Source organism: Fusarium pseudograminearum, chromosome 3 (genome assembly GCF_000303195.2).
Source record: "Fusarium pseudograminearum CS3096 chromosome 3, whole genome shotgun sequence".
Lineage (NCBI taxonomy): Eukaryota > Fungi > Ascomycota > Sordariomycetes > Hypocreales > Nectriaceae > Fusarium > Fusarium pseudograminearum.
The window spans coordinates 3,490,045-3,517,543 of NC_031953.1; the positions used below are offsets into that span (position 1 = coordinate 3,490,045).

The following is a 27,499-nucleotide window of genomic DNA, read 5'->3' on the forward strand; positions in this document are numbered from 1 at the left end:
CGTTCCCAGAGTAGCTTTGGCTTTGACAGGGCTCGCGATGCTAGCTTGTACGCCGATGGCCGATGGCTCTAAACACACAACAGAGGCTGTTACTGCTGGGCAGGAGAGGCTGTTGGCGAGAGACTAGAAACTGCAGTACTGGGGAGAAGTTGTAGTTCTGGGTAACAAGATTAGACATGAGATATTTATGAACAAACAGCGAGCGGGGTTTCTTTTAACATTACTTCATTGTCTGTTGGTTCTGTCTGCAGATTGATACACGGTTCATCTCAACATGATCTGACTTACACCATGTCTGCTGTGCCATAATAGCACATGTGCCGTTATGTCCGGGTCACTTTTCCGCAAACTTTCCTCCACTTATAACCCATGCGAACGTCCATCTCATGATATGTGAGCGTGCATGTACGCCGTGGTGGTGGATCTCTGGTACATAACTCAGGGATCAGTGTTACATCTGGGTCGGAATGACTGGACAAGGGATGGCACAAAGCATCCCGACTTGATGTTATCGCCGTATTCACATCGCTGAAGCGTAATAGAATGGAGGTTTTGGATGTGAAATGTAAAGCGGCGGGATCCAACCTGCGAGACGTATGGGCATGTGTCAAAGACAAAAGGCCCGAGGATGGGTCATGCAATTGTTGAATGATGGGTTATGTGTTTTACAGGGTTCTCCTGTTTTCTTTCTTTTGTTCAATTAAGGCATTATTCTATCATCATTCTATCTGTCTATCGTAGTCTAGGCATGGCACTGAACTCAAACGCTAGAACCTTGCACCAATCCGGTTCAATTCCATGTCCTTCATGTGAAACAGCTCCGTCTCATCATTATATTTATGGCCAAATTCCACCTCATATGTCCGATCGCATGTGATGCCGACGGGGTCAACGTGCGAACGATATGCCGTCTTGTCAACTTGGGATGTCGTTCCCAGCGGCTGAGATCGAGATCGGCTTCGGTTTTTCGTTCCGGGCTTGCTTGGGCCGCCGTAGGCATTGCTACCGTACTTGTAGTATTGTTGTTGTGTTGAGTTGCCGAGCATCGTGGGGAAGAGGCGGACGAGAAGAACTCGAAGACTTGGCATGCAGGCGCAGATGATTCCGACGTTGACCTCGATGGTGGACCACTGATCGAACTCGGTGTATTCCCATGTTGCATTGTTGGCGCCTACTCCAGCGCGCATCTTGATAGTAGCGCTGAGGCGGAGGATACTGACGATGGTGACACTTTGACAGGTTAGTGGCAATACAGAAATCAGGGAAGACTGAGTGTACTCACAAGATACCAACGCTAAACATGATTCCAACACCAATCTTCTTCCTCCAGTCCAAGTTCATTTTCTTCAGCTGCGAGAGAGGAATGCTCAAGATCCAAACATCCAGAGCAATATTGATTGATCCACTGGACCATGTAATAGCATTTATATCGAGGCATGTTCCCATATTATCTGCTTTGTGTTCCCATTTCGTCCAGAAGTAGCTGATAGGCTGACATTGAAAGGCAGCTATGAGGATGAACGACACACCAAAGACACAATTGAACACAACCGTAGCCCATAGAGCTCGCCGGACGCCCCGCGTTGGAAATATGCGGAGATAAAAGAAGACCATGGCCAGCTTAAGGAAGGTCTGCAGCGTAAAGTAGAACATGGCCATCATGTAAAAGTTTCGACCGAAGTTGGTAACCTGCTCAGGTGTGACTGTCCAAATGTCGCGGCCCATGCCGTTTGGCGTTAGACCATACGAGTTGATGACCATGCAGGGGATGGCCATAAGCATTGACAGGCCGATGAAAAGATCGTCAAGACCCCAGGGGAGCTTGTAGAAGAGTTTTGTCGAGAACCGTTGCAAGACAAAGATGCCCGAGGTGGTGCCCAATACATCGTTGACGGCGAGGATTTCTGCTTGGCGATTTCGGATAGGTGCACCGCATAGTGTCATGGAAGCATTTTTTGTGCCTGTTTGTTGTAAGTAAATGTTGCCGTGGCTCCGCTGCTGGATAACAAACTTAATGACTCCCTAACTGTGCAATCGGCCAAGACACATTTCTCAATTTCGGCTTGTAGTTGTTCATTTCTACATGTGCATTGTGTGTCGAGAAGATCACATGTCGAATTAGAGACGGAGACGGCCATACATTTCAACTTGAGTGGGTAGTTAGTATATATTTACAAAAGCTGAAGTGACGAAAACGTACTGCACACTTTGGTAGAGACGCCAAAATAGCCGAACTACCAGAATCCTGAGCCAAAACTAAAGGAGAGGATGCCAAGACAAAGGCAATGAAACCACGAAAGAGCCTCATGGTGATGTGCTAAACCAAGAAAAAGAAAACATTAGATGTGACAAAGATGCGAAACATGATAGGTGTGGGAGACAGACTCCTTTTTACACTGCCAAGGGGGAAAGCAGACGATCTGCAGGTACGCCCGCATCGCACCGACAAAACAAGACTTGCATAGTTCGAAACCCTTTTGGGTCGTGTCAGATCCATCCTCTAGATCGCCCTAGCCGCTGAATATGCCGAAGTGTGCCTTGGTGACGCTAAAACACGCTTAGTCTTGCGATCAGACACGCACAGACAGGGTTCCAACTCAACCATCTCACGGGTTCTGACTCGACTCGGAGCCAGGCAAGAAGATGTGTTCATCTTGGCATGGCAATGAAGTCAACAAGTGCAAGACTCGGCGGGACGGAAGTGTCACCAAACCTCGGGAAGGGCTGTAGATCCGGCTTGTGTGCGCCGTAGGAATGGTAGATATAAGATTTGAACATGTAGGGTTATGAAACATTCATCACATCCAATTAATTTCTTGGTTATTTTTAATTAACTTTAAAATATAACGGCATCTCCTCTTTTGTATCAGCCACATTGTTTCAGTGAAACATGTTGCACATTGATTAACAGGGCTGGGATAACAGTACTGCCGACAACTGAAACATTTTGTACAATGACGTAGATAATTTATCTTGAGACACAAAAAAAGGCCGACGGTGTCCTCTTACATGTTTCCATCTGAACTCCAGCATATCACTTGGCACTGGTTCGGATCATCAGCCAGATTCCCGACACTATTGTTGCTACCCACGGCCTGTAGATCATCAACATTCCCAGGTGCATGGAAGTAAAGTAAAAATGAATCTTGTGGAGCATTCACTGTCTTGACTCAAGAGGTACAGCTATATGCTAGGCCTCACTACTCAGTTAATTCCGCGGATGTATAGTGACGGAATCTTTGACGCTACCCATGAGAAAAAACGGTGTGTTCCAAAAGGGAATGCCTTTCGTGCGTGTTCAAGGCTAGTTCATGGCCGTTCAATGCTGTTCAAGAAGACTTGAAGAAGCAACAGAGAAGAGATGGAGAAACCCCTGACCTGCACTGAGTCAATGGAGAATACTTAGCGGGAACTAGAGACAACGCTAACTCGAGATGAATCGGCGCCGGACCATTCTCCGACCCGACGAGTATCAATGCCGATGCTCGAGTTATAACGGTCTTGTTTGCAACTTGTTTCGGTATCATCGGGTTCTCCGAGGTTCATTCCATTGTACTACTTAGCTGTTCTCTATCCAAGACACTCGTCTTTGCATCGTGGTTTCAGTGGATAGGTATTCGATAACTGAGACAAACAGAACCGAGGGTCGATCAGTGGGGTGAAGCCTCTTGTAGTCATGCAAGACTTCTCCACGTGGCGCAAGGATACTAACGATAGTGTCCAATCTCACTCCTTTCCGCTATAGTCCCCGTGGGTCAGATCAAGCTGAAGAGGTTAGGCTGATGTTCTTGATGGGTTTACTCAGCATCAATCAGCTTGTGCACCAACTGATCGGCCGCCCTTCTCTCTTTGGGGTTCAAGAAAAACAGCGGAATTGAATGACTTGCACCAGAAACCGCTGATCTCTAGGCTCACGTCCTTGCGCTGTCTTGATCATATCTCCCTAGTGATATCCTGCCCCTGTCTTTTTAGGACCAACTGCCGTACGCTTTACGAGACATGTCTTGGCTCAACTTGATACTGATGTAAATCCTACTATACAAGTTCCGTATTGCCAACAGCTTTTCTCTAGAGTTCCGCACATTTCTTGGCAATTTGGTTTTTATCAGGTATAACGGGAGTCGGAGAAATACGAGCCTTTCTCCTGTTCCTGACTGGGCAATGTCCTGCCATTTGTTAGAGTGTAGGGTAGCATGTTGCGACTTGGATTGCGTGACCATGGTAGTAACCAACTGAACGTGTGAAATTATTGTGTAGCATATTATCATTGATTAGATCTATCATACGAGCAAGATATGGCTCAATTAAAACTCAGTTGTTGAGTCTCAAAGAGGAATTTCGCTCGCCAAAATACAGGTACATACTCCCTCATTGCGGCACATAACTGCCGTAACCGGAAGAGACAACCAGCTAAACATTTTTATCCAACACCAAACTCGAGTCATTACTGTTCGCCTCTCATCCTCTCTACATGTCAATCATCTGGTCATGGGATTGTCAATTCGCGTGGTTGCAAGGTTTATCATCACTAGTCCTCCCGTCATCTGAACTAGCTTCACATTCTACCCCTGCATGACCGGCGGATGGGGATACCTATTGTCGGCAATTACAAGACTCGTCCCTTCAGCGGAAAGTTACCGGATCTACATCTTTGCACTCAAAGAAAATGTCGATCTGAATATCACACCATTATTGTAGACGTCGCCATATTGCACGATGTGAAGATCACCATTATTCTTTACATCATTATTCCGATCTAGCACACCAACTCGCAGCTTTAGTCTTGACCTCGTATAGTGTGTCTCATTTACTTCAAGGCTATGCACTATAAAGGAATGTCTATCGCCTCTTAGCAAAGGCTAGCTGATTCAGTAGCCATATTCTCGGCTATAGCCAAAACCTTGCTGTTAGCACCAAGCTAGGTTAGTGACAATCTCACGGCATGTCACTCATGGCATGCAATTCTACCCATCGTTAACCGAACAGTGGTTACTGCTACTGCCATAGTGTCTGGTAAGAAAGGAAACTGTTCCCGCAGTTTGGAAATGGTATTTTGTTGATGGGAAGACATTGGAGGTGGAAAGATGTAGCCATCATTCCTAGCTTTAATCATTGGTAGATAAATGACAACGGCACTGCTGAGAAGTAATGTAGAAGGTTTAACAGGTGTCTGATTCTTGTAAACAATGTAGAGTGCACTGGAAACATTATCCTAAACGGCAGGTTAATGGCTGTCATATTGATGCATGGGATTTGGACAATATGACTGGGGCGTTTAGAGCTAGTTTAGCATATAGCGTTGTCGTGCACAACTACTGGCTGGCCTTATTGATGGAAGACTTTAGGCGAACATGTCCTGTCAGAACAAAGCTAGGCAGTGCGGTTCTGTATCCTAAGAACACAACGGAGAGCCCGTGGATATATCTATTGATTTCTCGCTTCATTACCGAACTACCACTAGCTTCTGTATAAATCTTGGTATTCCCCGATTGACTTGTTGCATCCGACAATTTAAGATTGTGGTTTGATCCAGGCGTCGCCTTGATTAAAGTCGGGAATTATATGATTCAAAAGTAGCAAGTATGTTATTCCCGGTGCTGCCCGAGACCACAGACATTCTATTCGTATTCTGCCCGTCAATACCCATAGAATCTCTTATCGTCTAGTATCTCCTCTGATAAACTCTTTATATTTCTCTGAGATAACGATGTATGTCAAAGGGCGTGTGACTCGATCAGCTGATAGCATCTTTATTGACTATTTAGGTAATTATTGCCGATACTCCATTTTTATTAGTCAACGTTGGAAACACTCCTACAAAACCGAGAACCAAATAGATAAATTGTTTCTTCTGTAGACATCTCCTAGACAACTTTCATTATACAATCATCATGACTATATCACCACTTACGTTGCGCATCGCCATGCTGAATGCTGATGCCCCAGTGCCCAATGTGATACAACAACGGGCACCCTCTTATGGCCATATTTTCCATGAACTTCTATCCCAGTCGGCCACTCGAGTAGCCCCTGGGTTAGCTGTCGTGGCAGAATATTTCGACGTTTACCATGGCGTTTACCCAGAGTCACTCACGCACTTCGACGCTATCGTCATTTCCGGTTCCGGCGCCAGCTCCTACGAAGACAAAGATTGGATTAAACAACTCGACGCTTATATCGCCAAAGTCTACGTTGAACAACCCCGCGTCAAGATATTCGGCAGCTGCTTCGGTCATCAAATCATCTGTCAAAGCCTGCTCCGTGAACACGGGGTTTACGTGGAAAAAGACCCCAAGGGAATGGAAATGGGTGTCCACACAGTTCAACTCGAGCAAGACTTCCTCAAAGCGTTAGGAAGTCGTTCGTCGGTCACAGACAACAGCACACTCCGATTACAGTTTATCCACGGCGATCATGTCAAGATACCAGAAGGCCATTCCCTACCCCCAAAGTGGCTCTCCATGGGCCAGACAGAACACTGCGCATTCCAAGGGGCATATGAGCCGAATCATGTGCTCACATATCAGGGGCATTTCGAGTTTGACAGTTTCATAAACACCGAGACTTGCAAGGCTTTTGCAAGAACTTGTGGCTGGGGACCCCAGTTTATTGAAGCATCAATCGAGGCTATGGATAAGGATGATGACTCCAAGACTGCCGCTGATATGGTTATGAGATTCTTCCTCGAGGGACGACATGCAGTGCCGGGTATTGGAGGGCTGATGAGTCCCCCATTAGAGGATTAGCCTACCACTCTGCAATACAAACCATACATATCACTATTTACCTTTCAGTATGTGTCCCAATGAAGAAAGTTGTATAATATGGATATAAAAAAAATACTTCTACCACAAACGCTGAACCAGCCGCTCCTCCTCAAACAATTTGATGTCTTCAGCAATCAATAAGATGAGTTAGACAGAGTAGACCCAATTAGTAAGAAACTATGAAAATATTTATCATTTTCTCCTCGTTTTATCAACCTGCATTTCAAACCATAGTGCAGATGTATTCATTTCTGCAACCTCTATACTATCTGGATCTTCTCCCACACCGCATCATCAGTCACTGCCTCTCCCTGCATAGCCCCATGCACATATGCTTCGCCAACCATAAAGTACTCATTCTCATCGTCAGTCCTTCTCATGACCACAGGCGCAGGGGATCCGGCAACTACCCACACCTCATCCCCAATCTTACAAGAATTGAATCCTAACCCCAGGTATCCCGTATCAGTAAGTATAGGTCTGTGGTTGATATAAGTCGACGCCATAATGCTTCCGGGCGGCATAGAATGCCTTGATATTGCTTGCTTCAACATTTGGACCTCTTCTTCATTAAGGTCTACTTGCTCTTGTGGTAGGAAAGACAAGCATGACCTGACGAGGTTGAGGCTGGGAAAAATACTGGAAGGGAACTTCGCGGCGATGTCATCCAGGTAAGACATTTCGCTGAGATAATTGAGCACAAGAGCCTCGCCGGCAGAGGGAGACTCGGCCTCCCTGTGAAAGACTCGCAACGGATGGACTATTTCCTCCAAAATGGCTCGCTGGAAATCCTTGAGCTGGATTGATTTAGCCGGTCGGTTCGTCAAGTCTGTGTCCCATATCAAGGTACGCCAAAAGACTTCATCTGACGGCTGGCCAGTGTAGGGGTATGTCTCATCCATGCTGAGAAGAACACCAGCCGACATAGCGCGCTGGCCTTGGAGAGTTTGGATGTATGTCTCGCCTATTTTATTGACTCTCCCAAGACGTATGCCAGAAACGTTGAGGATATTCCCATCGATGCTAAATGGTCGCGGGTTCGGGGAATGAGGCACATGCTTGGAAGCGTTGATGGTGCCAACAGATCGAAACTGGGCGCCGGAGAGAGTGTTGGTAAGAACCGCTGGATAGTCTGGGACCCATGAGGGAAGGTCGAGAGTCTCTCGCATGCTGGGGCATTTGGCAAGATTGATATAGACCAAGGAGTCAGTCGCTTCAATGATCTTGCGCGCGACATTCAGCAACAAGTCTCTGATGTCAATATCATAATCAGGCTCGAATTCTGAGGGCAACGAAAGCCCATCCTTGGCCGCCATGTGCCTCATAATACCACCCAGACCGTAGATGACATCTCGAGGGTCTGAAGCTTGGAGGCCGAATAACGTAAAGAGAAATCGCACCAGGACCATCTCTGCTGACTTCCCACATTTATCATCGAGTCCGGCTTCAAAGTCGATCGTTTCCAGTGTACGATTCCACTGACTTTTGTCTCCTTTACACCACTCTCGGAGGAGTTGGATTCTCTCAGCGTGGAATAGGTAGAGATCACCCCGGAGATAAATACCCGGTCTGTCTTTGGGGACAAGGTCAAGCGTAGCTTGGAAGAACCCGCTGTAGTGAAGAAATGCTGCCGTATAGCCCACAAAATCAAAGCGCGTGAATTTCCTATTGCATAGAATAACAACGTCGTTGGTAAGAGAGACTTCTTGGATTACCCAGACTCGCGCAAACCAGTTACTCATAAACAGTGTGACCAAGCCCAAAGCTTCTTCTTCGTCGATAGACTTCATTCCGTATTTCTCAGGCATGGTTGAGAGATTAGAGTTGAAGGCCCAGAATTGATTTTGGATCATTCTTAGCGTGTGAGGAACAGACTCGGTTCCAATCCTCTCAGCTGCATTTAATCCGGCTTCCAACTCTGGAAATGGTTTACCAAGCCAGACGATAACGCGGTTGGCCTTGCCGTAGATTTGGTTCATCACAGAGACCTGGGCACATCGCTCAACTGAATCGCATTGGTTAATGCATAGGGCATCGATCCAGATGGGGGTTTCGGAGCATGAAGCTTCAAGTTCAAGCAGTGCATCGTAAAGATTTGGCTGGACCTCGAAAGTCTGTCCGTTCAGTTGGACATATGTACGTGAATTGACCTCTGCATGGGAGGGGCGGGGTGAGCCCCAAGTGTAGGACAGCGTGTTGTACTGGATCTCTGTGGCACTGGAAAGTTCATATGTCTTGAGCGTTACACTAAGTACTTGGACCTCTGTAAGAGAACCAGTACCAAGCGAGATAGTCGCTAGACGGAAGGATTCGGTATCCAGCAAGTCTGAATAGTATTGCGGCATTATGCTGAATATCGAGGGGGGTAAGATTTAAGGCAAGAAATACTAAAAGTGGATGGAAATATTTGTGTTGTATCGGTAGATGCAGTCCGTTTCATTTGCTGTGCACTGGCTAGTCTAACTTGTTCAAGGTTAGGTGCGTTCCATATATGTATCTATCGCAGATATGAATGGTGCCCCCTTGATATACCTTGTATCACTAGTATGGTCATTTGCTCTGTCAGGAGCTAATCACTTATCACTGTAGATCCAGGGAGAAATCAACGATAAAACCTCCGATATATACCAGGAGTATGATGCCATAAACAGTTCGATTCTACTCACTTCTAAAAAGACCTAGATCGCCTGTGGATGTGGATCTTGTGTTCAGTACCAAAGAACCCGACCACCAGCTCAACGTCGGTCGCAAAGGCTGCTATGGCCGTCTCAGGGGCCGCGTTCCCTGGTACTGTAAAGTCGACACTCCATTCGTCAGAGTTGATGTTATGCCTGGTTGCACTGACAGGTCCCTCCGGAGTCTGAAGAAAGATCATGTTCCTATCATGCATGGCAGCAACAGCCACATGACCATTATGGTGGACCACAAAATTGTCGAGACCTTTGATCTCAAAGGCATCCCATTCTTCGGAGTCTTTGTCATATTGACGGGCTATGAGTATGTCGCTAGTGCCAAGGTATACAACAAGGGCCTTTTCAATATATTGGCATGTTATAGAAGATCATATGGGTCATTCTGTGTCGTACTCTGTCGGGGTAAACGACAAAAGGTGCCGTTGAGTTCTCTCTGGTGTAGGAACCCACCATCCGCTCGTCGTTTTAGATTGAAATAGATCCAAATCTGGTTGTTGGTTCAGGTTCATGCTGATCACATGGTTTGATACATCTAACATACTACGGCACATTTGGCGGCAACGTTGTCGGTCGATCAACCATTGCCAAGTGATAAGACTTGAAGAGTTTCAGAACATCAAAGATTTCAAGATGGTCTATCGAGATTTGACGATAAGAATTGATAAGTAGGTAATTTGTTTATGTAATGAGTCACTCAACATAAATGACTCACGTTAGGTAAGGATATAAAGTCTCTAGTTTAGTAATACATAATCTGTCTCAACATTCCTGTCTGTTACCTGTAATTGACCACAAGATGAGTGATCCAATTAAAATCAACTTGCCGCAAGGCCTCGAGCTGCACCATATCGACAATACCCAAACCTTGGAACATTGGACACCTTCTCTCACCAAGCTCCTCCAATCTTGCGTCAATGATGACCCTCCTTCATCATCACTCGGTTTCCATGCACCTCTCTCTACCAAAGGTGCCACAGAATTCTGGCTTTCTCTTTCGCCTCAGATATTTGGCCCCAAATCGCGAATTAGCCTCTTCATTCTCGCTCGAGGCCCATCCGCAATCGGCACAGTCCATCTAGTGTCCCATCCCAAAGCAACACACGCGCACAAAGTCGAAGTCGCCAAATTATTGGTTTCGTCTGAAGAGAGAGGTCTCGGGCTAGGAAGGAAACTGATGGAGATTTCTGAGAGGTTTGCCATGGAGAAGTTGGGCAAGAGTATGGTTATACTGGATACTGCGACAGAAACACCGGCGAGGGGATTTTATTTGAAACTTGGTTATACGGAATGGGGAATATGTCCTAGTTATGCTGAGAGTGCAGATGGGCACTTGCATGATTGTTCATTCTTCTACAAGATTCTGGATAGTTAGTGTAGATGCATAACTTTGTTCATACCATGTCAATGGCCCTAACCTGTTTAACCTTATTCTTGACAAGAGTACGGACCGAGCTCCCCGATGAATTATCCCAGCATAATTTAAACATTCATAGTACAGGGATCAATTGGTGGTTACTATTTATCCGCCTGCCTCTCCGGGGTAAACAGCCGCCAAGCAATGGCCTGATTGAAGCGTCTACCAATCCAGCGGGGGATCGACATGCTCAGATCCTAGGATTGGGGGTGATCCCCGCGTTTTTACCAACAGTTGACAGGCACAAACGGTTCTAACCCCGATCTCATAGATGACGCCGCAGCGATTTCGGGTCAACATAAACCGAGACGTGTATAAAATATCATCAACGTGACTTCCAATTGACTTACCGACATAACTAAATAGACTGAGCCTCACTCACTCGCCATGTCTCTCCTCTCCCTTCTCACCTGGGCTTCCCTCGCAAGCGCAGCCTGGATCGTTCCAGGCGCTCGCTGGCATGATACCGAGGGCAATCTTTTCAACGCCCATGCCGGTGGTCTCTGCGTCGATCGCTCAAGCGGCAAGTTTTACTGGTTCGGCGAGTACAAGACTGAAGAGCGAGAAGAAGGTGGCGGTATATCTGTGTACAGCTCCGATGACCTAGCGACGTGGGAGTCTCATGGCCTAGCGCTCACTCCCGAGAAAGGGCATGAGCATATTTCACCGGAAAGCATTATTCAGAGGCCAAAGGTTCTCTACAGTGAAGAGACGGGGAAGTACCATGTACGTCGAGACGAACCAAAATGGTGAGAAATGTGCTGACATGGTTGTAGATGTGGTGGCATGCCGATGATCGAAAGTACAGCCTTCTCCTTCAAGGTCTTGCAACATCGGATTCTATCGCGGGACCATACGAGTTTAACCATGCCATCGCTCCTCTTGGAAACTGGTCCCAGGATTTCGGCGCCTTTACCGATTACAAGTCCGGTAAATCCTACGCACTATACTCCAACGGTGACCGCGTCGAAGGTCGAGACGTATACGTCAGCCAGTTCAACCGTAATCTTACCGACATTGAAAAGGTTACGCATCGATTTAACAAGTATGACTTTGAGGCACCGACTATCCTTCAGACGGAAAAGAGCTATTGGACTTTGATGAGCCACAAGACTGGTTATCGACCCAACAGTATGTTTTGAGACTCAGAAAATGGAACGGAAATACTGATTGATGGTTTAGATGTTGTTGCCATGAGAGCTGATAAGCTCGAGGGTCCTTGGTCGCAGCCATTCTTTGTTGCTCCAGCCTACACGAGAACGTTTAGCACCCAGTCTGGTTTCTCATGGAGAATCAATGGTACCAAAAAGACCACATATCTATACATGGCTGACCAGGTGCGTGTTGATTGTACATAATGCTTTGAGAAAGTTCGCTAATATGCACAGTGGGATCTACCATCGATCTGGGAAAGCCGCAATGTGTGGCTTCCAATTGAGATTGACGAGGAGAACAAAAGCCTCAAGGTTGTGTGGCACGATATTTATGACCTAAACGTGTAAGAACACTTGTTGAGAGTAGGCATCACGGAAACTGATATTGTTAGGAAAACTGGTGAATGGAAGCCTATCAAGGGCAAGACATACCCAGCCAGCAAGGCTAAACTCTCTGGAGATGCATTCCTTCAAGAAGCAGTACGTTTACTGATTTTAACCCTAGTACTTGACTAATAAACATGACAGACCTTTGGAACAGACCACGTTATTGCAACGGGCATCTACGGCAATGATAGCACAGCCACGTTTACTGTTCAAGGAAAAGGCGAAGAACAATGGGTGTCGTTCTACCACCAAAGTACGTATAACCTCCTGTTCCCCGATCAAGTGTTTGTTCACTGACTGACATTTCCAGACATTGACGACATGGGTTTCGGTGACCAACCGATGGGTCAGCCCGACCGCATCAATGGCACGTGGGCAGTCCGTCGCATCAGCAGCGTCGTTGTAAACGGTGACAAAGACAAGGTGCACACTCTCTACCAAAAGGATACACACAAGGGTATTATTCTCTCCACGCCTCTTCTCCTGCCTCTCAAGAAAGGTGACAATACTATTACCGTGGGAGGTCTTGATAATGGCAAGGGTGTCAAGGGAGCGGATTTAGACAGAATTGTTGTTTATCCTCCTGAGAAGAAGAAGGGGAAAAGAAGTTTCTTTGGAGTATTTTAGATTGGTAGTTAATTAAGAGCATTGGTTGCAATAAGATTTCTTCCGTTTCTCATATACACACCATCTTCGACTTTATGTTGGGCAATGGTTGAATCATGCGTGTTATCGTTATACTCAACTAGAAAATTATTAATAAATTCCATTTCATTTTTCAATTTCGCCAACGAGGGAAGGCCTCTCAGACTTGGAAAAATACTAATGTCTCAAATATTGATTTGTTCACGTCTTTTCAGATACCCTTCTCAGATATGAGCCCTTATTCGTGACTGTTCAATTTTCATAACTGTTTCTGTACCGCATATGAACAATAAATATTCCATAATTCTTTGTCTATTCTTCATGTTCACGATGTTTTCATGGTGTTCCACAAACATTACATTGTATTCTCATCTCCTTCAACAAACAATGCCATTGTAGAGTTACTCACAGTCGTTATTCCGCTACCAACATCAACACAGTGATTTGTTACTTGAACAACTCTCACGATGCTCTTGTTCTAGAATTATATAAAAAAAACCTTAGCACCCTCACCATGGTTTCAACCTAAACTCATCATTCGACAAGACTTTGCTTTACAGATCACATCACCAATCGCAAATCATCTACTTTCGATCTACTTTCACCAAAGCAAAACCAACAATTGGTATATATTCTTACCAAACCAAACCATCAATCAGGTAAGACACAATGTCGCCCTTCACCACCTGGCCAATGGCCCTCCCTGCCAAGTCACACCCACTGGCTCGGATTTTCCCAGCTCTTCTTCTCATCATCCCCATCACCGTGTCGCTAACATGTACATGGCTTCTCTTGTCAGACCTCTGGCTGAGAATCTTCTGTACCCTGTTTGTTATGCGCTACACTCGCTTGGTAGGCCATCTCCTCGGATCATGGATCTACCGTGCTCATCAAGTCAGCGATCATCCGACCTTTACTCGCAGCGATGTAACTGTCATCCTCCCAACCATCGACCCCCACGGCCCTGATTTCAGGGAGTGTGTGGAGAGCATTCTTGCTAACCATCCGGCTTGTGTCCTGGTGGTTACAGTAGGTGATGCTCTTCGAGAGGAATGCCAGATTGTCATGCGAAAGCTGGGTCTGGATGCGCCGGACACGAAGATTTCAGTCGCAGCACTGTTAGAGCCGAGTAAGCGACGACAAATCACACATGCCATGCCAAATGTCACCACACCTGTTACGATCTTTGCTGACGATCATGTTTTCTGGCCAGCCAACTTTATCCCCTCTGTTCTTGCGCCCTTTGACGACGCCCATGTCGGTGTTGTCGCTACCAAGAAGCGCGTCCGACGAACAACACCTGGAGAATGGTCCTGGCCATCGATAGTCAACTTCATCGCCTGCAACTATCTTCAACGTCACAACTGGGAACTTCGAACATCAAACGCTATTGACGGAGGAGTCTTTGTCATCTCTGGTCGCACAGCAGCTTACCGCACTGACTTTCTCAACAATGCCGATCTTTTGGAGCGTTTCTGTCATGAAAAGTTCTTTTTCGGTTTGTTGGGCGGAGACGGTCTCGGTCCAGACGACGACAACTTCCTCACACGAGAAGCTATGAAGAAACACTGGCTTATCGTGTTCCAGGACACTGACGATGCAACTATCGAAACCACGCTCGGTGAGTGGCCCAAGTTCAGGAATCAACTTCTTCGATGGGCTCGAACTACAGTCCGCAGCAACCCCGTCATGCTCCGCGATCCTGTTTTCGTCACGCGGTACCCCTGGAGCACATTCATGGTGTACTGGGCCTCTCTGTTCAACTTTGCCATTCTGTGGGATGTCTTGCTCATCTACACACTTGTCAAGAGTGAAAACATGAAGGCTTCAGATCTGATGATGCTGCTTGTTTGGATGTTCTGGGCAAAGGTTGTCAAGCTCATTCCTCACTTTCTGCGATACCCTTCTGATTTTCCGTTGATGATCTGCCAGGTTCTTTTCGGCTATGTGCACAGCTTTATCAAGCTGTGGGCATGGATCACCTTTTGGGACTGCGGTTGGTCTGGCCGCAACCTTGAGGGTGTTGGACAAGCTGAACTCGACACCGCCTTTCGGCGGATCGAGTGAGTGAGTCGGTAGGTAGGGGGAGTTTGGGTGAGGGTAGCTAGCTTTGTTTCTTGGGCACCGGCCGGACCGGTTTTGTAAGGAATCATTTCATGATGGTGGAGTTTTCATGTTTGATCAGACTGTAGATGTACTAATTTACTAAATTGACTTTTTTCTTGAAATTTTCTGTTTTCTTAAAACACATTGTGTGAATTGTGCATTGCACTATATAATAACTAATGAAAGGATTTGCCCAACTTCAGTTCTTAAAATCTCCCTTGGACAGCTCATCCTCCAAATCATAGTAAACTTGAAACTCACAGTAACAGACCTCGGGATCACTCTCAACATCAAAGTTGAAATCCGCCTCCTCATCTTCAATCAGCACCTTCTTAATACCGCTTGCAGCCGCAGCTTCGGCAAGTAGCTGAACACGGCAACTGTTCTCCATGGAAGTATACAGCCACGCTGCTTCATCCACTGTCTGACCAACGGTCAAGATACCGTGGTTTCTCAAGATACATCCTTTACCCTTAGGGCCCATGGCTGCCGCTATGCGATCACCCTCTTCACTCGCCAGCACAACACCTCCATAGCTGTCGTACACGCTGTGCGCGTCTCCTCTAAACTTGCAAACGTCCTGCGTGAGCATCTCCAGCCTTTTACCAAAGACCGACCATGCTTTTCCATGGATACTATGCGAGTGGCAGATAGCGTGTACATCTGGTCTAGCCTTGTGAATAGACGCGTGAATCAGAAACCCAGCACTGTTGGGTGGTCGTGTACGATTGCCACCAATGACCTCGCCGTTGAGATTGACGAGAATCATGTCACTAACTTTCAACAAGCCAAAGTGTCTTCCCAGGGGATTCGTCCAGAAAGCATCGGTAAACTCGGGATCACGAACGGAAATGTGACCGCTCATACCCTCGACGTAGCCTTCGCGGTGCCAGTGACGAAAAGCAGCAGCAAGGTGCTCAAGTTGCCACTGGCGTTGGGAGGAGAAGTCTGGATGCTTGGGTATTCCTTTTAAGACAACATCGCCGTGTGACATGGCTTGAAGGGGAGTCTTGTTCTGTAGTTCATGGCCATGAGAGTGAGATGCCTTTGACGGTGTGACAGTGGTTGGGCCATCAATGGCCGATGAAACAGCAGTGGGAGCCATGTTGAAAAGAAATATAGTGAGATGAGGAAGGATGATACTTTCTGTTCTAATAAACTCACAATAGCCTTTTTATAACTGTACACTCTCATGTCATTATAAAGGCGCCCTCCAAGTACTTATTGTCCATCTGCGGGGAAGCGACTTACAACAGACGCTTATCATAAGCGGGACCGGGAACTCGATCCGGTCACTGTATGATTGGATAGAGGCTCCGAAATAAAGCAATACACACTGAAGATCCCTAGTTAGTCAAAGAGTATTTACTCTCTGCCTTGTTTTTCTGTTTTTGCCTTTTGTATGGTGCTTTCGCCGAGGTGTACCAAATCTGAGATGAAGTGGCCTAATTCTTGCACACTGTCAATATCCAATTCTGTCATCTTTGCTGACGATGAGTTTTGAAAGACTGTGATGGATGAAGATAGAATATCCAAGTCCATCCGGGCCTCTTTGTCGAGAGGGTGGATCAAAATGTTGAGAAACAGTGCCAAGGCTGCTATGGGCGGGTAGAAAGCGACATGCCTGAATAGAGTTTAGTGACAAGTCATTCATACTAAACGATAGCTTACCCGAAGGCGTCTTGTTGCAGTAACATGTCTTGGTCTTTGAAGATCTGCAAGGTTGTACGGCTGGCTTCCAGGGACAGATCGCTACTCGAGTGATAGACGCTATGCAAATCATCAGGCAGACTTTCCGTCATGGCATAAGCCGCGCCACATCTCCGTACGGCTGTATGAATAATAATTGTCATGTAATTGTATTCCAGCTGTAGGTGAATGTATCTTCGGCGTTGGAGGCGAGACATTTTCGGCTGGAATGGTTGATCAGTCAGTACTGACAACTTGGGCCGGAAGTCTGCCGGGATCCTCAAACGCCATGACTCGAGATCGATATCCAGCTGACGTAAATGGAACAGGATTGTGCTGTCAGCTAGATTTGGGTTGTCGAGAGAACATAGGAACAGACATAGGTTTTCCTTTATCTGAGTGAGTTGAAGGTCTTGGGGAAAATGAACAAAGGCTTCTTGGTCATTGTGAGACTGATTGTCGTATATTTTATCCAACCCTTCTGGCAATGTCAAGTCACAGTAATTACTGGGAAGAAGAGGGGGTCGGCCAAAGCGAACAGAAAGATCTTTATCAAAGATATAGCACAACCAGAACAAATCTCGGATGTGCTTCCGTTGATGTTGTTCTGACGGTTGATCTGCAAAGGCGGCGTTGAAGCAGTGACCTTTCAGTTCATAGACAATACGACAAGCCAAAGAATGAAGTGTAGAAGCATCTTCCCATTGGCCTGATAAGGTCTTGTAGATTTCCTAGATTGTCAATGAAACGAAAAGATGTTTCAAGAGAGGTACTTACCAGCATCAGTACTGTTTCTAGTGTCTCAAAGTTGCTAGCGTCAGATACCTGGGCCAGATAACTGTGTGCGGTATTGGCATACGCATCACCCTCGAGCAATTCCGGCATTTCATGTTCGGTCATGAGTGAGTAAATGGCCAACGCCGCCAGAAGGCAAGCCTCAGCCGTCCTCTGCCTGTGAATGGTCTCTTGGTTCGGTAGCAGCGTATATGCCGCTTCTATAGTCCCCACCACAAGGGACGAGTCAAGGACTGGGTACAGACATTGCCAGTCTGAAGAGAGCCAAGCATCGAGCACTTCATGCACTACATCTCGATCGGGTAGTTCAACGCGTGGTTGGAAAAGACTGGGCGGCGAAGAGTATGAACCGAAAAGACGGAACTTCCCCAAGGCTGGCCTCTGACCAATCTTGGATGACATCCAATCAATACCTTTCTCGGAGAACAGTGGTACTCCTTTAAAGTACCAGTGTTGGCCGAGAAAAACACGGTGTTGGGCTGCGCTCCCAGCATGATGAGGCTGTGGCGAGAGGGGAGTTATCTGTGTCGTATTGACCGTTCCGGGCAAGGATAAAGGAGTGTTTTGACTGTGAAATGCTGGTGTAGTAACATTTAAGTATGAACGGAGTTGATCAACAGTGTTTTCAAGTTCCGTGACTCTACGGGTGAGAGCTTGTACATGATTCAAGATAGAGGAGCTACCACGTGGTAAGTCAGCTGATCAACTATACTGCTCTGGAGGGTTGACAAGACGTACATGTCGTCTGGTTTCTTTCTCTGTGCTTCTCGCCGGAGGACACACTCCAGGTTGTGGTCAGAGCACCATTCGCATGGTAAGTTGGGGTTAGTCCTTATACATTGAATCTTGTATCTTATCAGCACCATGATGTGATAAGATACGAATGGTTTACCTTTCGTTTGAAGCACACATCACATGCTCGTTTGATGGGCATCTCCGGGGAATATAATAGTATGACGCGATTCGTAGTTGGGAGTTGGAGCGACAAGTCTTGTCGGTGGACCGGACTCCGTATGATACTGAAGGTTTAATACGAGCCAAGAATGACAGATTCTTGTACCACCATAGAATCCGGTGATATGATAGCAGAACGTACCTGTAAGTAGGCTCAAATGATTGGCAGAACAGGGATGGAATGGGTCACGGAGTCCGAACGCCGCTGACATATGAGGCGCTACTGCAAGCCATTCCCATCTTGGCATGTTCGACTCTCCAATATTTGGCATTTCCAGGTTGAATTTCAAGACAGTTTTCACATTATGTAAAGAATTGCAAACACCAAACGTCACCCAGCCTTTCATTGTCTTCCCCCAAGCCTCCATGTACAACAACTGCACCCTTTGCATCCTCGGCCTTGACAACATCAGCATCGAACCATCCTCTAGCGACAGGCCCATTTCTTGTTTCGATCTTTAACCACAGATTTGTCTCAGTATCAAAGACCCACACATCAGACAGCATCTTTCCAGCCCCAGCATGGCCCAAAGAACTAGGATCTCTTTCGCCAAACATGGTGAGTAAATAAGAATTATTCTGTATGGATAAGGGGACAAGGGTGGAGACACTTCTTGCTTCTGGGCCCTGGATTCCATCCGGGGTGTAGGATATGGTGGACCAGGATCGGGCTTCGATGTCGTAGATATCCAATGCACCACCTTGTTCAACGTTTCCGTCAAAGCCATTCATGCGGTACAATCTTCCATTGAGAAACGCAATTGAAGACCCACCACGACTAGGATCAGGCGCAGCAGGTAGCTCGGTCCACGATCTTTTAATAACATCAAATACCCAAAGATCACCGAGACGACCCTGTTCAGGGCATCCAGAGTGGAGATAGAGCTTATCCACACCGTCAGATGTGATACAATGATAGCTTCTTCCAGATGGAAATGGTGCATTGTTATCCGTTGGGGTAATGGCAACCCATTCGTTCTCGGTTGCCTTGTAGCACCAGACAGCACCCTTTTCCTCGATGGGCTTCATTTCAAGACCGCCTCGACCGGAGAAAAGATACATGTCGGCGCCGATAGCTGTACTAGGACTGCCGACGCGAGGAGACGGGGCTTTGGATGGCGTTGCAAGGGTTTCAGAAGAATCATCTATGAAGCATTAATAATTTGTCAAAGGTACTCTCGGTGACATACCGTTGGTGTTTGCGAGGTTGACAACATCAACCCTGTTGTCGACAGGTTGGCGAGCTATCAATTCTCCGCCAAATACAAATGCCCTATCACCGATAACAGATACAGCTTGTGATGATCGACTAATTCGTTCGTTTTGAGTGACGAGCCTCCAGCTGGCATTTAGCTTATGCAAAGAGGCCATTCTGAATTGAGTACAGAGACAAAGTAGTTGTCTGAGAATTTCAAGTGCAAAGATGAACGAATAACCGATTGATTATACTTGACCAGATTATATAGGTTCCAAGAGCGATATGTATTTTTTTGTTCAAGTAGAATCAACTATCTTCGGAGTCCGTAGCCCGCTGACAGAGACAATGTCTGAGTTGAAGTCAATTGGTCGCTAACTGACTCTTCTTGGCCATCAGGGTATAAATAGCCTGACTTTTTGAACTCGCCCAAGATAAGCATATGCATATTTATTCTTTAATACAATTGGGCAATGAATTGCTGTGAGCCCGTAGTAGAATAAATCACACCGTTGGTCTTTTATGTATTTCATAACGCACATAGTCTAACCATAGGCAGAATTACATAGATACCTAAGAAGAAATTTAAACCATATTCATTTCGAGATTACTAACCTTGTATCAAGTTGTAGACTATTTACAAACATGTGAATTGCGGCAAGTGAGTCATTGAAATAATTGTCCATTCTCTGCAGTCTGACATGTACGCTGCAGCCAATCAGAGGCGAGAAAATGAGTCACAGAACTGTCCACTATCGTCTTTATATCAGTCATTATATCCGTAGTCTAACAATAGACGACAAGTCTGGAGCTTTATCTATACACATTTTCCTCAGCTATCGCAATCCAACCAGAAAGAATATTCAAAAGAAACGATATTCCACCTAGACGAACAATAGGCTTTCAGACTCAACACGACCCCTCATTTCATCATGACACAATCCACCTCGACATTTGACAAAGCCTTGGCCGAGAAACTCTGCGGCATCCAAGTCCCAAAAGAAATCAAATTCTCTCCCAACGGCCAAAGACTCGTCTACTCAACCAGTCTCGTTGGCGGCCATCACAAGGACAAGAACCACACTTCGACACTATGGCTTGCGTCAACCTACGAACCCAACTCGTCTCGGAAGCTGACATCGGGGTCCTTTAATGATACAAGTCCAACTTGGCATCCAAGTAGTGACAGTATTTTATTTCTGTCTGATCGCGCCAAGCCGGGAGAGAGCTCGGCAATTTGGTCTATGCGACTAGACGGCGGTGATCCTGTTGCCATCACCGCAGAGGATAACGAGCAAGACATTGGTACGTTTTCTATTTCACCGGATGGAAAGACGATCGCCTACGTTTCATGTGACGAAAACAAAAAAGACGACGATAAAGAAGAAAATCCTGAAGTTTGGGGAGAGAAATGGGATCATGCTCGTCTGCGAATTGTCGACGTGGAAACTCACAAAACCAAAGTCATTGTGGGAGGTGACACACACATTGGCGAAATTGCTTGGAGCCCAGACGGTAAATCATTGACCTTTATGAGTACTCAGAACCCTCATATCGAAGAGGCCATGTTGACTGGCACTTCCATATCCACTGCCATCATAGAAACCGGCCAAGTCAAACATCTATGCACGGTTATGAATGAGCCGTACAACTTGACATGGGCACCGGATGGACTCGTCTATTTCATCACTGGTACACCGCCTGACAAAGACTCTGGAGGGAGATCTGTCTATAGTATCAACCCAAAAGACGCGTCTCCCAACTTCACCAAAGTAGGATGCGGCGACAATGATGATGCTGGAGATATTCGCCTAGCGGGTGACAAGATATTTGTCAATCGTCAAGTCAGGCTTGTCGACATCATTAGCGAACTCGGGGGAAACGATCTCTTCACAGAGTACAAAGAGATGTGGGTATGGGATGTCTCCATCAGTCCAGAAACAGGCACCGCAGCGCTCGCAGCTAGTCTCTCAGACATCAATACACCCTACGAAGTCTTTGTCATTCAGCCAGGCAAGGAAAAGATCAAACTCTCCAACCACGGACACCCCCTCGAAGACCAGTCGTTTGGAGCTTGCACTGTTTTCACCTGCCAATCGTCAGATGGACAGGTCGAACTAGATGGTCTATACCTAACCCCAGCATCAAAGTCAAATCCCGATGGCCGACCACAGCAACCGCTTCCAACACTCGTCTTAATCCACGGAGGTCCAAGGGATCGTAACTGTAACAGTATCGATACATCCTGTTTCAACTGGGCTCCTTATCTCCTCGCAAAAGGCTACGGCGTTCTCCTTCCCCAATACAGGGGATCTTCGGGGAGGGGTGAGAAGTTCGCTTCGTACAGTATTGGAGGACAGGGTTTATACGACTATGCAGATGTGATCACCATAACCGACAATGCCATCAAGAAAGGCTTCGCGGATCCGAAGAAACTTATGGTAGGGGGATGGAGTCAGGGCGGTTTGTTGACATACCTGTGCAGTGTCCGAAATGGCCTCCACGGTTTAGGCTGGCAATTTAACGCAGCAATTGCGGGAGCAGGAGTATGCGACACAGAAAGTCTCGCTCTAACAGCCGATCTTGGTTCAACCTTTGAGGTCGAGCTTGCGGGTGGTTATACAATCTGGACTCTTGGCCATGATGACACGCGGAACCGCCAAGGCAGTGCTATATGGGAGGTTTCCAGCGCAATGGAGCATTCTCGTCGAGAGGGAAAGACTATTATCCCACCGATGTTAATTTTGCATGGTGAAAAGGATGAGAGGTGTCCGTTTTCTCAGGCTGAAGGGTTCAGAAGGGCGTTGAGATTTTATGGTCTGCCATGCGAGTTTGTGAAATACCCGGGTGAAGGACATGGGATTGAGTCACAAAGGTTTTGGTTGGATATGCTTGAGAGGGTTGAGAGATTTTGTGATTTGTATATTGGAGAGGCACCAAAGAGTCGGGTGGTAGTTCGATGAGGATGAGCTTGTAGTATTGTGTTGCAAATGAGACATGGAGTTTTATTACACCTGTACCTCTTGACATGTGGAATATTTCGTAACTCTACTTTACCAGTTTGATGTTATACTCCCGTGATAATTTATTTTCAAGAAACTTGTAACACAACGAGGCTAGCCATTGCTTGTTATCTGTATTAAAGACTTTCAGTTCTTCTGTAAAGGGTTCAGCATTGCCCCTTTCTTTCAACCATCGTCTCGCTTGTCCATCTTTACTGAGTTTAAATTTAGTCAATGTCTTACCTGATTGGTCTAGTTAGTCATGGAACCGAATCCTTCCTATACGCCTTGTGCTCTAGCGCCTTTCACCAAAGACAGTAATTCGCCCTGGCGTACATGATTATCCCGGTTGTCTGACTCATACAGATCCAGTGTCAAGGCACTTGTATATAAGTATACATGTCTTGCTCCAGAAAGACATTACTTCTACACAAAGCTGACAGTAAAGATATAGCTTGTCTATACCGCTGTCCCAAGTTCTGCCGGCCATTCTTGCAATATTACGATTATCTGCTGTTGGAAACCCACCGCTACCAAGACGTCAAGTCATGTTATCCCCTCCTGAAACCTATTCTCATTGACGAGTGCTATTGCTCATGCATAATTGATGCACAAGCCAAGGTAGATGAACAATTCCCCACCCATTTCTCATTACTAACCACAGTCTTCAGTACTACATAGCAACGTATCCGCCATTGCTTACAGACGTCATTTGCGACAACTCATCAAAATGTCATTCAGACGACGTCTCGTTACTCCCTCAAAGACTGTGCAAGAATTCCTCGAACACCATCCAGAAGTTCAAACCAGCTCTGAAGCAAAAGCACAGCTCGACGCATTCCATCAAGACGACACGTTTTGCATAGTAACAAAGATCTTTAACAACACAATACTACACCAAGAGTACGACGGAGATTCCAGGAAACGCATTTTTGCTTTTGCTTACGTGGATGATCCCGAGGCTCTGGCTTGGTACGAGGAAAACAGGCAGGATGACATTGATAGTGGGACTTGTGATTGCGCAGTTGGGGCGATGGAGGGATATGATCATTGCCTGCATGACAGCGTGGTTGAAGTGAAAAAGGCGGAATGTGAAAAGCACAAAGACGCTGAAGAGCCAGATCCAGACTGTCCGGCTTGTTGGCCGGTCTTGTGTGGAAGCAACTGCCAATGGTAGAGCTTCATGGCTAGATAGGTTTCGTGCAAAGGCTTTATACAGTAAATAAATGAGAGTATATGTATGGGTGTCAGCAAATGCCGCGACCTGATTGGCCGAGCTTGGGTCACGTGCACGGCTGCTCGGTTGAACAAAACGGTGCACCGTTTCCCCTCATTTAGTTAGAGAATTCAAGGCTCGTTAAATCGTCTTTGGCATGCTTTATTTTGGGAAATCTAGCTGTTGACGACAATGGGCCTTCCTCTGCCAGACAAGGATAAGTCTCCCTCTGTAGGGTAGGAGAATTGTGTAGAATTACAAATCATGGTGGTTCTTCCAAGCCCAGACAGTACTAGCACGCTTTCATATACCGACTCGGTAAACCTGGTCATTGGTTCACCAGCATCTGAGACCGGTAAATGCCTCGGCACGGGAAATGTCAACTCCATAATGACGATTCCAGTGGACTGATATAAGAAGAACACAAAGACGTTGTGATTCTCCAGAACTATTTCATCCAAATAAACAAACGCTCACAATTCTCTTGACCAACCTACAGTATCGTTCAACATGCCTCTCACAATCCATCACCTCCAAGTCTCTCAATCAGAGCGTATCCCCTGGTTGTGTGAAGAACTCAATATCCCTTATGATCTCAAACTCTACAAACGCTCTCCTCTCCTCGCACCACCAGAGTTCAAAGCCCTTCATCCCATGGGCGCTGCCCCCGTCATCCAAGATGGCCCCATCACACTCGCCGAGAGCGCTGCGTGTATCGAGTACATTAGCAACAAGTACGCCAACGGATCTCTCTTTGTGCGCCCAGACGACCCAACCTACGCCGACTTTCTCTACTGGTGGCATTTCCCTGCCGGAACTCTCGGTCCAGCTTTGGGCCGCATCATGCTGATCAAATCAGCCAAGCTTGGAGATGACAACCCCGTTGTGCAATTTGGAAAAGCAAAGTACAACCAAGCTTTGAAGATGTTGGATGATAGGGTCAAGAACAACGAATGGCTTGCCGGAAAAGAGTTTTCGGCTGCTGATATTATGGTTGTCTTCCCGTTGACCACCATGAGATACTTTTCACCCTACAGTTTGGAGGAGTATCCCAACATTGTCAAGTACCTTGAGCGTGTCGCTGGCAGGGAAGCGTACCAGAGAACGATGGAAAAGATCGACCCTGGTATGGAATTGGCTACTGGAGTGAACCCACCAAAGAGCCCTTTCAAGTTGTAGGTGCTTGCGGACAAGTCGACAGGCGTGTCTTCGATTGATCACTACCTCATACTTGAGTCAATTTACCTCGACAGCATATAGATCAAATAAAATAAAATTCAAAAACGATTTGAAGCTTTTGATTGACTACATATTTGCTAAAATGACCGAGTTCGCCGTTGTGTGGTCGATAACAGCTGTCAACTGATCCTCGTATGCCATGCCTCACGAGTTGAAAACATTAATCTTGACACACTTGACCTGCGTCCAATCATTAAGCGCATCAGTGCCATTCTCCCTGCCAAATCCGCTCTGCTTGATACCTCCAAATGGACTATTTGCACTGATACTGCCCCAGGTATTGACAAAGACAATGCCCACCTCAATCTGATCCGACACCCTGACAGCTCTGCTGATATCATTCGTAAAGACCGCAGCCGCCAAACCATACTCGTTATCGTTGGCGAGCGAGATGACTTCCTCTTCCGTCTTGAACTTGGCAAAGCTAGCGACCGGTCCAAAAACCTCTTCGCGCATGATGGTTGCCGTGGGCGAGACGTTGATGAAGGCAGTGTTGGGAACAAAGTTACCCTTGCTGTCGGGTTCGGCTGATCCGTGCAAGAGTTCTATTCCTTCGCTCTTGGCCTTGGTGATGTATTCCATGATTCTTTCCTTCTGAGTGGCGCTGATAACAGGTCCCTTGACCGTATCATCTAGAAGAGGATCGCCCATGACAGCATCCCTCGTCTTGGCCGCAAACTCAGAAACGAAACGGTCGTAGACATCTTCCTGGACATAGATGCGACTTCCAGCCGCGCAGATCTGTCCATTGTGCATTGTGATTCCTGCCGTCGCAAAGGAAAGAGCATTCTCAAAATTGGCATCGTTAAAAATGATGCTTGGACCTTTGCCGCCTAGTTCAAGCGTGACTCTCTTGAGGTTCGACTTTGCCGCGCTGACAAGGATCGTCCGTCCGACAGCCAGACTACCAGTGAAGGAAATCTTGCGGACTTGGTGATGATCGGCGAGGGCTTGGCCTGCTACCGGGCCCAGACCGGTTATGATGTTGACCACACCTGGTGGGAAGCCAGCTTCGAGGACGAGTTGGGCTAGCTTCTGACCGTAGAGGGGAGCTAGCTCGGGGGTCTTGATGATGAGAGTATTTCCAGCTGCGAGGGCTGGACCGAGCTTCCATGCGGTTATCAGACTGTCTTGGTGTCAGCATGGTTCGACGGATGATGGAGGGGACTTGGAATTACAGGGGAGTGTTCCATGGCACAACTGCAGCACAAACGCCGATAGGCTCTCGCTTGGTGTACGCTAATCCTTGGTCAAAGTCTAATGACTGTCCATCAATCTTGTCTGCCCATCCCGCAAAGTATCGAAGTGTCTCGACAGCTTGGACAATGCAGAAGCCGAGTGACATGTTGAACAACATGCCAGCGTCAATTGCTTCAATTGAAGCCAGCTCTTGAGCATCTCGCTCAATCAGATCAGCTAGTCTGTTAAGCAACCTTCGTCGCTCGGCAGGCTGGCTAGTCTTCCATGTCTTGAGAGCTTCCTTGGAAGAAGAGACTGCGGCGTCGACATCGGAGGGTTGGGCGGCTGAGACTTGACCGAGGGGGGTGTTGGTGGTGGGGTTTTCGGTCGTGAGGGTTTCGGAGGTAGTGGAAGGGATGAATGTATTATTGATAAAGAGACCGGTTGGGACTGTCACGCTGTTAATATGCAAGTCCAAGTCTGTAGTGACAGGGCGTCCTAGGACATACTTTGGATCTTGCGACCGCCGGCGCCAGTGATGGTAATTTCTGCCATGATTTGTGTATGATGAACAATATAGCTTCAGAGTTCACTCGAGATATATGCCATCAACGTATGATATTTATACTTAAGCGACTGCTCTTGGCACGCATAACGTCGCTCCGGAGCCGCAATGTCACGATCCACCTGCAGAGTCTCAACTGCATCGTGGCTCCACTAGAATTGACAAATGAGACGTGAACACCTTACAGAGCGTCTTTAAATTATACGTAAACTGAACTGTGCCTACCGCTGCAGCAGAGATTGTCTGCTAAAGCATTATCAGACCATTACATGCAATCACTTTATGTTTGGCCAGGTGTCCAAGTCACGTGACAGACCATGTGATTCAATCCACCCGGCCTAGCTGCGCATCTTTTATCCGGGAACTTAGGCGCATCTGATAAGATAAGCTGTGATAAGCACGAAATGCTTATCAGATAGGGGGTTATCAGCCAGTAAATAAATATGACATGAGAGCTGATTGTAATCGGGATCGAACCCACAAGCTTCGGGGGAACCTC

At 46.7% G+C, this 27,499-nt stretch overlaps 14 protein-coding genes across 14 annotated transcripts; 7 read left to right on the top strand and 7 right to left on the bottom strand.

The window, feature by feature from the left end:
* Window positions 1-767: 767 nt before the first annotated feature.
* On the bottom strand, window positions 768-2,308 carry FPSE_03247 (uncharacterized protein; the record flags this gene model as incomplete). Its single annotated transcript, XM_009256366.1, has 4 exons — window positions 768-1,230; window positions 1,283-1,961; window positions 2,012-2,147; window positions 2,201-2,308. 4 exons carry the CDS (start codon window positions 2,306-2,308, stop codon window positions 768-770), a joined length of 1,386 nt encoding a protein of 461 aa, XP_009254641.1.
* A 3,583-nt stretch (window positions 2,309-5,891) lies between these two features.
* On the top strand, window positions 5,892-6,746 carry FPSE_03248 (uncharacterized protein; the record flags this gene model as incomplete). The annotated part of the gene is made up of 1 exon (XM_009256367.1): window positions 5,892-6,746. The coding sequence occupies one exon, from the start codon at window positions 5,892-5,894 to the stop codon at window positions 6,744-6,746; it is 855 nt and encodes a 284-aa protein (XP_009254642.1).
* A 281-nt stretch (window positions 6,747-7,027) lies between these two features.
* FPSE_03249 (uncharacterized protein) lies at window positions 7,028-9,112 on the bottom strand (the record flags this gene model as incomplete). Its single annotated transcript, XM_009256368.1, has 1 exon — window positions 7,028-9,112. The coding sequence occupies one exon, from the start codon at window positions 9,110-9,112 to the stop codon at window positions 7,028-7,030; it is 2,085 nt and encodes a 694-aa protein (XP_009254643.1).
* A 323-nt stretch (window positions 9,113-9,435) lies between these two features.
* FPSE_03250 (uncharacterized protein) lies at window positions 9,436-9,969 on the bottom strand (the record flags this gene model as incomplete). The annotated part of the gene is made up of 2 exons (XM_009256369.1): window positions 9,436-9,772; window positions 9,854-9,969. 2 exons carry the CDS (start codon window positions 9,967-9,969, stop codon window positions 9,436-9,438), a joined length of 453 nt encoding a protein of 150 aa, XP_009254644.1.
* A 287-nt stretch (window positions 9,970-10,256) lies between these two features.
* Window positions 10,257-10,832, top strand: FPSE_03251 (uncharacterized protein; the record flags this gene model as incomplete). Its single annotated transcript, XM_009256370.1, has 1 exon — window positions 10,257-10,832. One exon carries the CDS (start codon window positions 10,257-10,259, stop codon window positions 10,830-10,832), a length of 576 nt encoding a protein of 191 aa, XP_009254645.1.
* Window positions 10,833-11,261: 429 nt separating this feature from the next.
* Window positions 11,262-13,042, top strand: FPSE_03252 (uncharacterized protein; the record flags this gene model as incomplete). The annotated part of the gene is made up of 7 exons (XM_009256371.1): window positions 11,262-11,600; window positions 11,651-12,005; window positions 12,057-12,211; window positions 12,263-12,372; window positions 12,421-12,508; window positions 12,557-12,668; window positions 12,726-13,042. 7 exons carry the CDS (start codon window positions 11,262-11,264, stop codon window positions 13,040-13,042), a joined length of 1,476 nt encoding a protein of 491 aa, XP_009254646.1.
* A 687-nt stretch (window positions 13,043-13,729) lies between these two features.
* FPSE_03253 (uncharacterized protein) lies at window positions 13,730-15,127 on the top strand (the record flags this gene model as incomplete). The annotated part of the gene is made up of 1 exon (XM_009256372.1): window positions 13,730-15,127. The coding sequence occupies one exon, from the start codon at window positions 13,730-13,732 to the stop codon at window positions 15,125-15,127; it is 1,398 nt and encodes a 465-aa protein (XP_009254647.1).
* Window positions 15,128-15,365: 238 nt separating this feature from the next.
* Window positions 15,366-16,271, bottom strand: FPSE_03254 (uncharacterized protein; the record flags this gene model as incomplete). Its single annotated transcript, XM_009256373.1, has 1 exon — window positions 15,366-16,271. One exon carries the CDS (start codon window positions 16,269-16,271, stop codon window positions 15,366-15,368), a length of 906 nt encoding a protein of 301 aa, XP_009254648.1.
* A 260-nt stretch (window positions 16,272-16,531) lies between these two features.
* FPSE_03255 (uncharacterized protein) lies at window positions 16,532-18,516 on the bottom strand (the record flags this gene model as incomplete). The annotated part of the gene is made up of 4 exons (XM_009256374.1): window positions 16,532-16,790; window positions 16,838-17,586; window positions 17,633-18,329; window positions 18,389-18,516. 4 exons carry the CDS (start codon window positions 18,514-18,516, stop codon window positions 16,532-16,534), a joined length of 1,833 nt encoding a protein of 610 aa, XP_009254649.1.
* Window positions 18,517-18,907: 391 nt separating this feature from the next.
* Window positions 18,908-19,975, bottom strand: FPSE_03256 (uncharacterized protein; the record flags this gene model as incomplete). Its single annotated transcript, XM_009256375.1, has 2 exons — window positions 18,908-19,749; window positions 19,795-19,975. The coding sequence occupies 2 exons, from the start codon at window positions 19,973-19,975 to the stop codon at window positions 18,908-18,910; spliced, it is 1,023 nt and encodes a 340-aa protein (XP_009254650.1).
* Window positions 19,976-20,731: 756 nt separating this feature from the next.
* FPSE_03257 (uncharacterized protein) lies at window positions 20,732-22,762 on the top strand (the record flags this gene model as incomplete). Its single annotated transcript, XM_009256376.1, has 1 exon — window positions 20,732-22,762. The coding sequence occupies one exon, from the start codon at window positions 20,732-20,734 to the stop codon at window positions 22,760-22,762; it is 2,031 nt and encodes a 676-aa protein (XP_009254651.1).
* A 769-nt stretch (window positions 22,763-23,531) lies between these two features.
* On the top strand, window positions 23,532-23,978 carry FPSE_03258 (uncharacterized protein; the record flags this gene model as incomplete). The annotated part of the gene is made up of 1 exon (XM_009256377.1): window positions 23,532-23,978. The coding sequence occupies one exon, from the start codon at window positions 23,532-23,534 to the stop codon at window positions 23,976-23,978; it is 447 nt and encodes a 148-aa protein (XP_009254652.1).
* Window positions 23,979-24,527: 549 nt separating this feature from the next.
* Window positions 24,528-25,196, top strand: FPSE_03259 (uncharacterized protein; the record flags this gene model as incomplete). The annotated part of the gene is made up of 1 exon (XM_009256378.1): window positions 24,528-25,196. One exon carries the CDS (start codon window positions 24,528-24,530, stop codon window positions 25,194-25,196), a length of 669 nt encoding a protein of 222 aa, XP_009254653.1.
* A 204-nt stretch (window positions 25,197-25,400) lies between these two features.
* FPSE_03260 (uncharacterized protein) lies at window positions 25,401-26,990 on the bottom strand (the record flags this gene model as incomplete). The annotated part of the gene is made up of 3 exons (XM_009256379.1): window positions 25,401-26,382; window positions 26,435-26,885; window positions 26,945-26,990. The coding sequence occupies 3 exons, from the start codon at window positions 26,988-26,990 to the stop codon at window positions 25,401-25,403; spliced, it is 1,479 nt and encodes a 492-aa protein (XP_009254654.1).
* Between the last annotated feature and the right edge of the window lie 509 nt (window positions 26,991-27,499).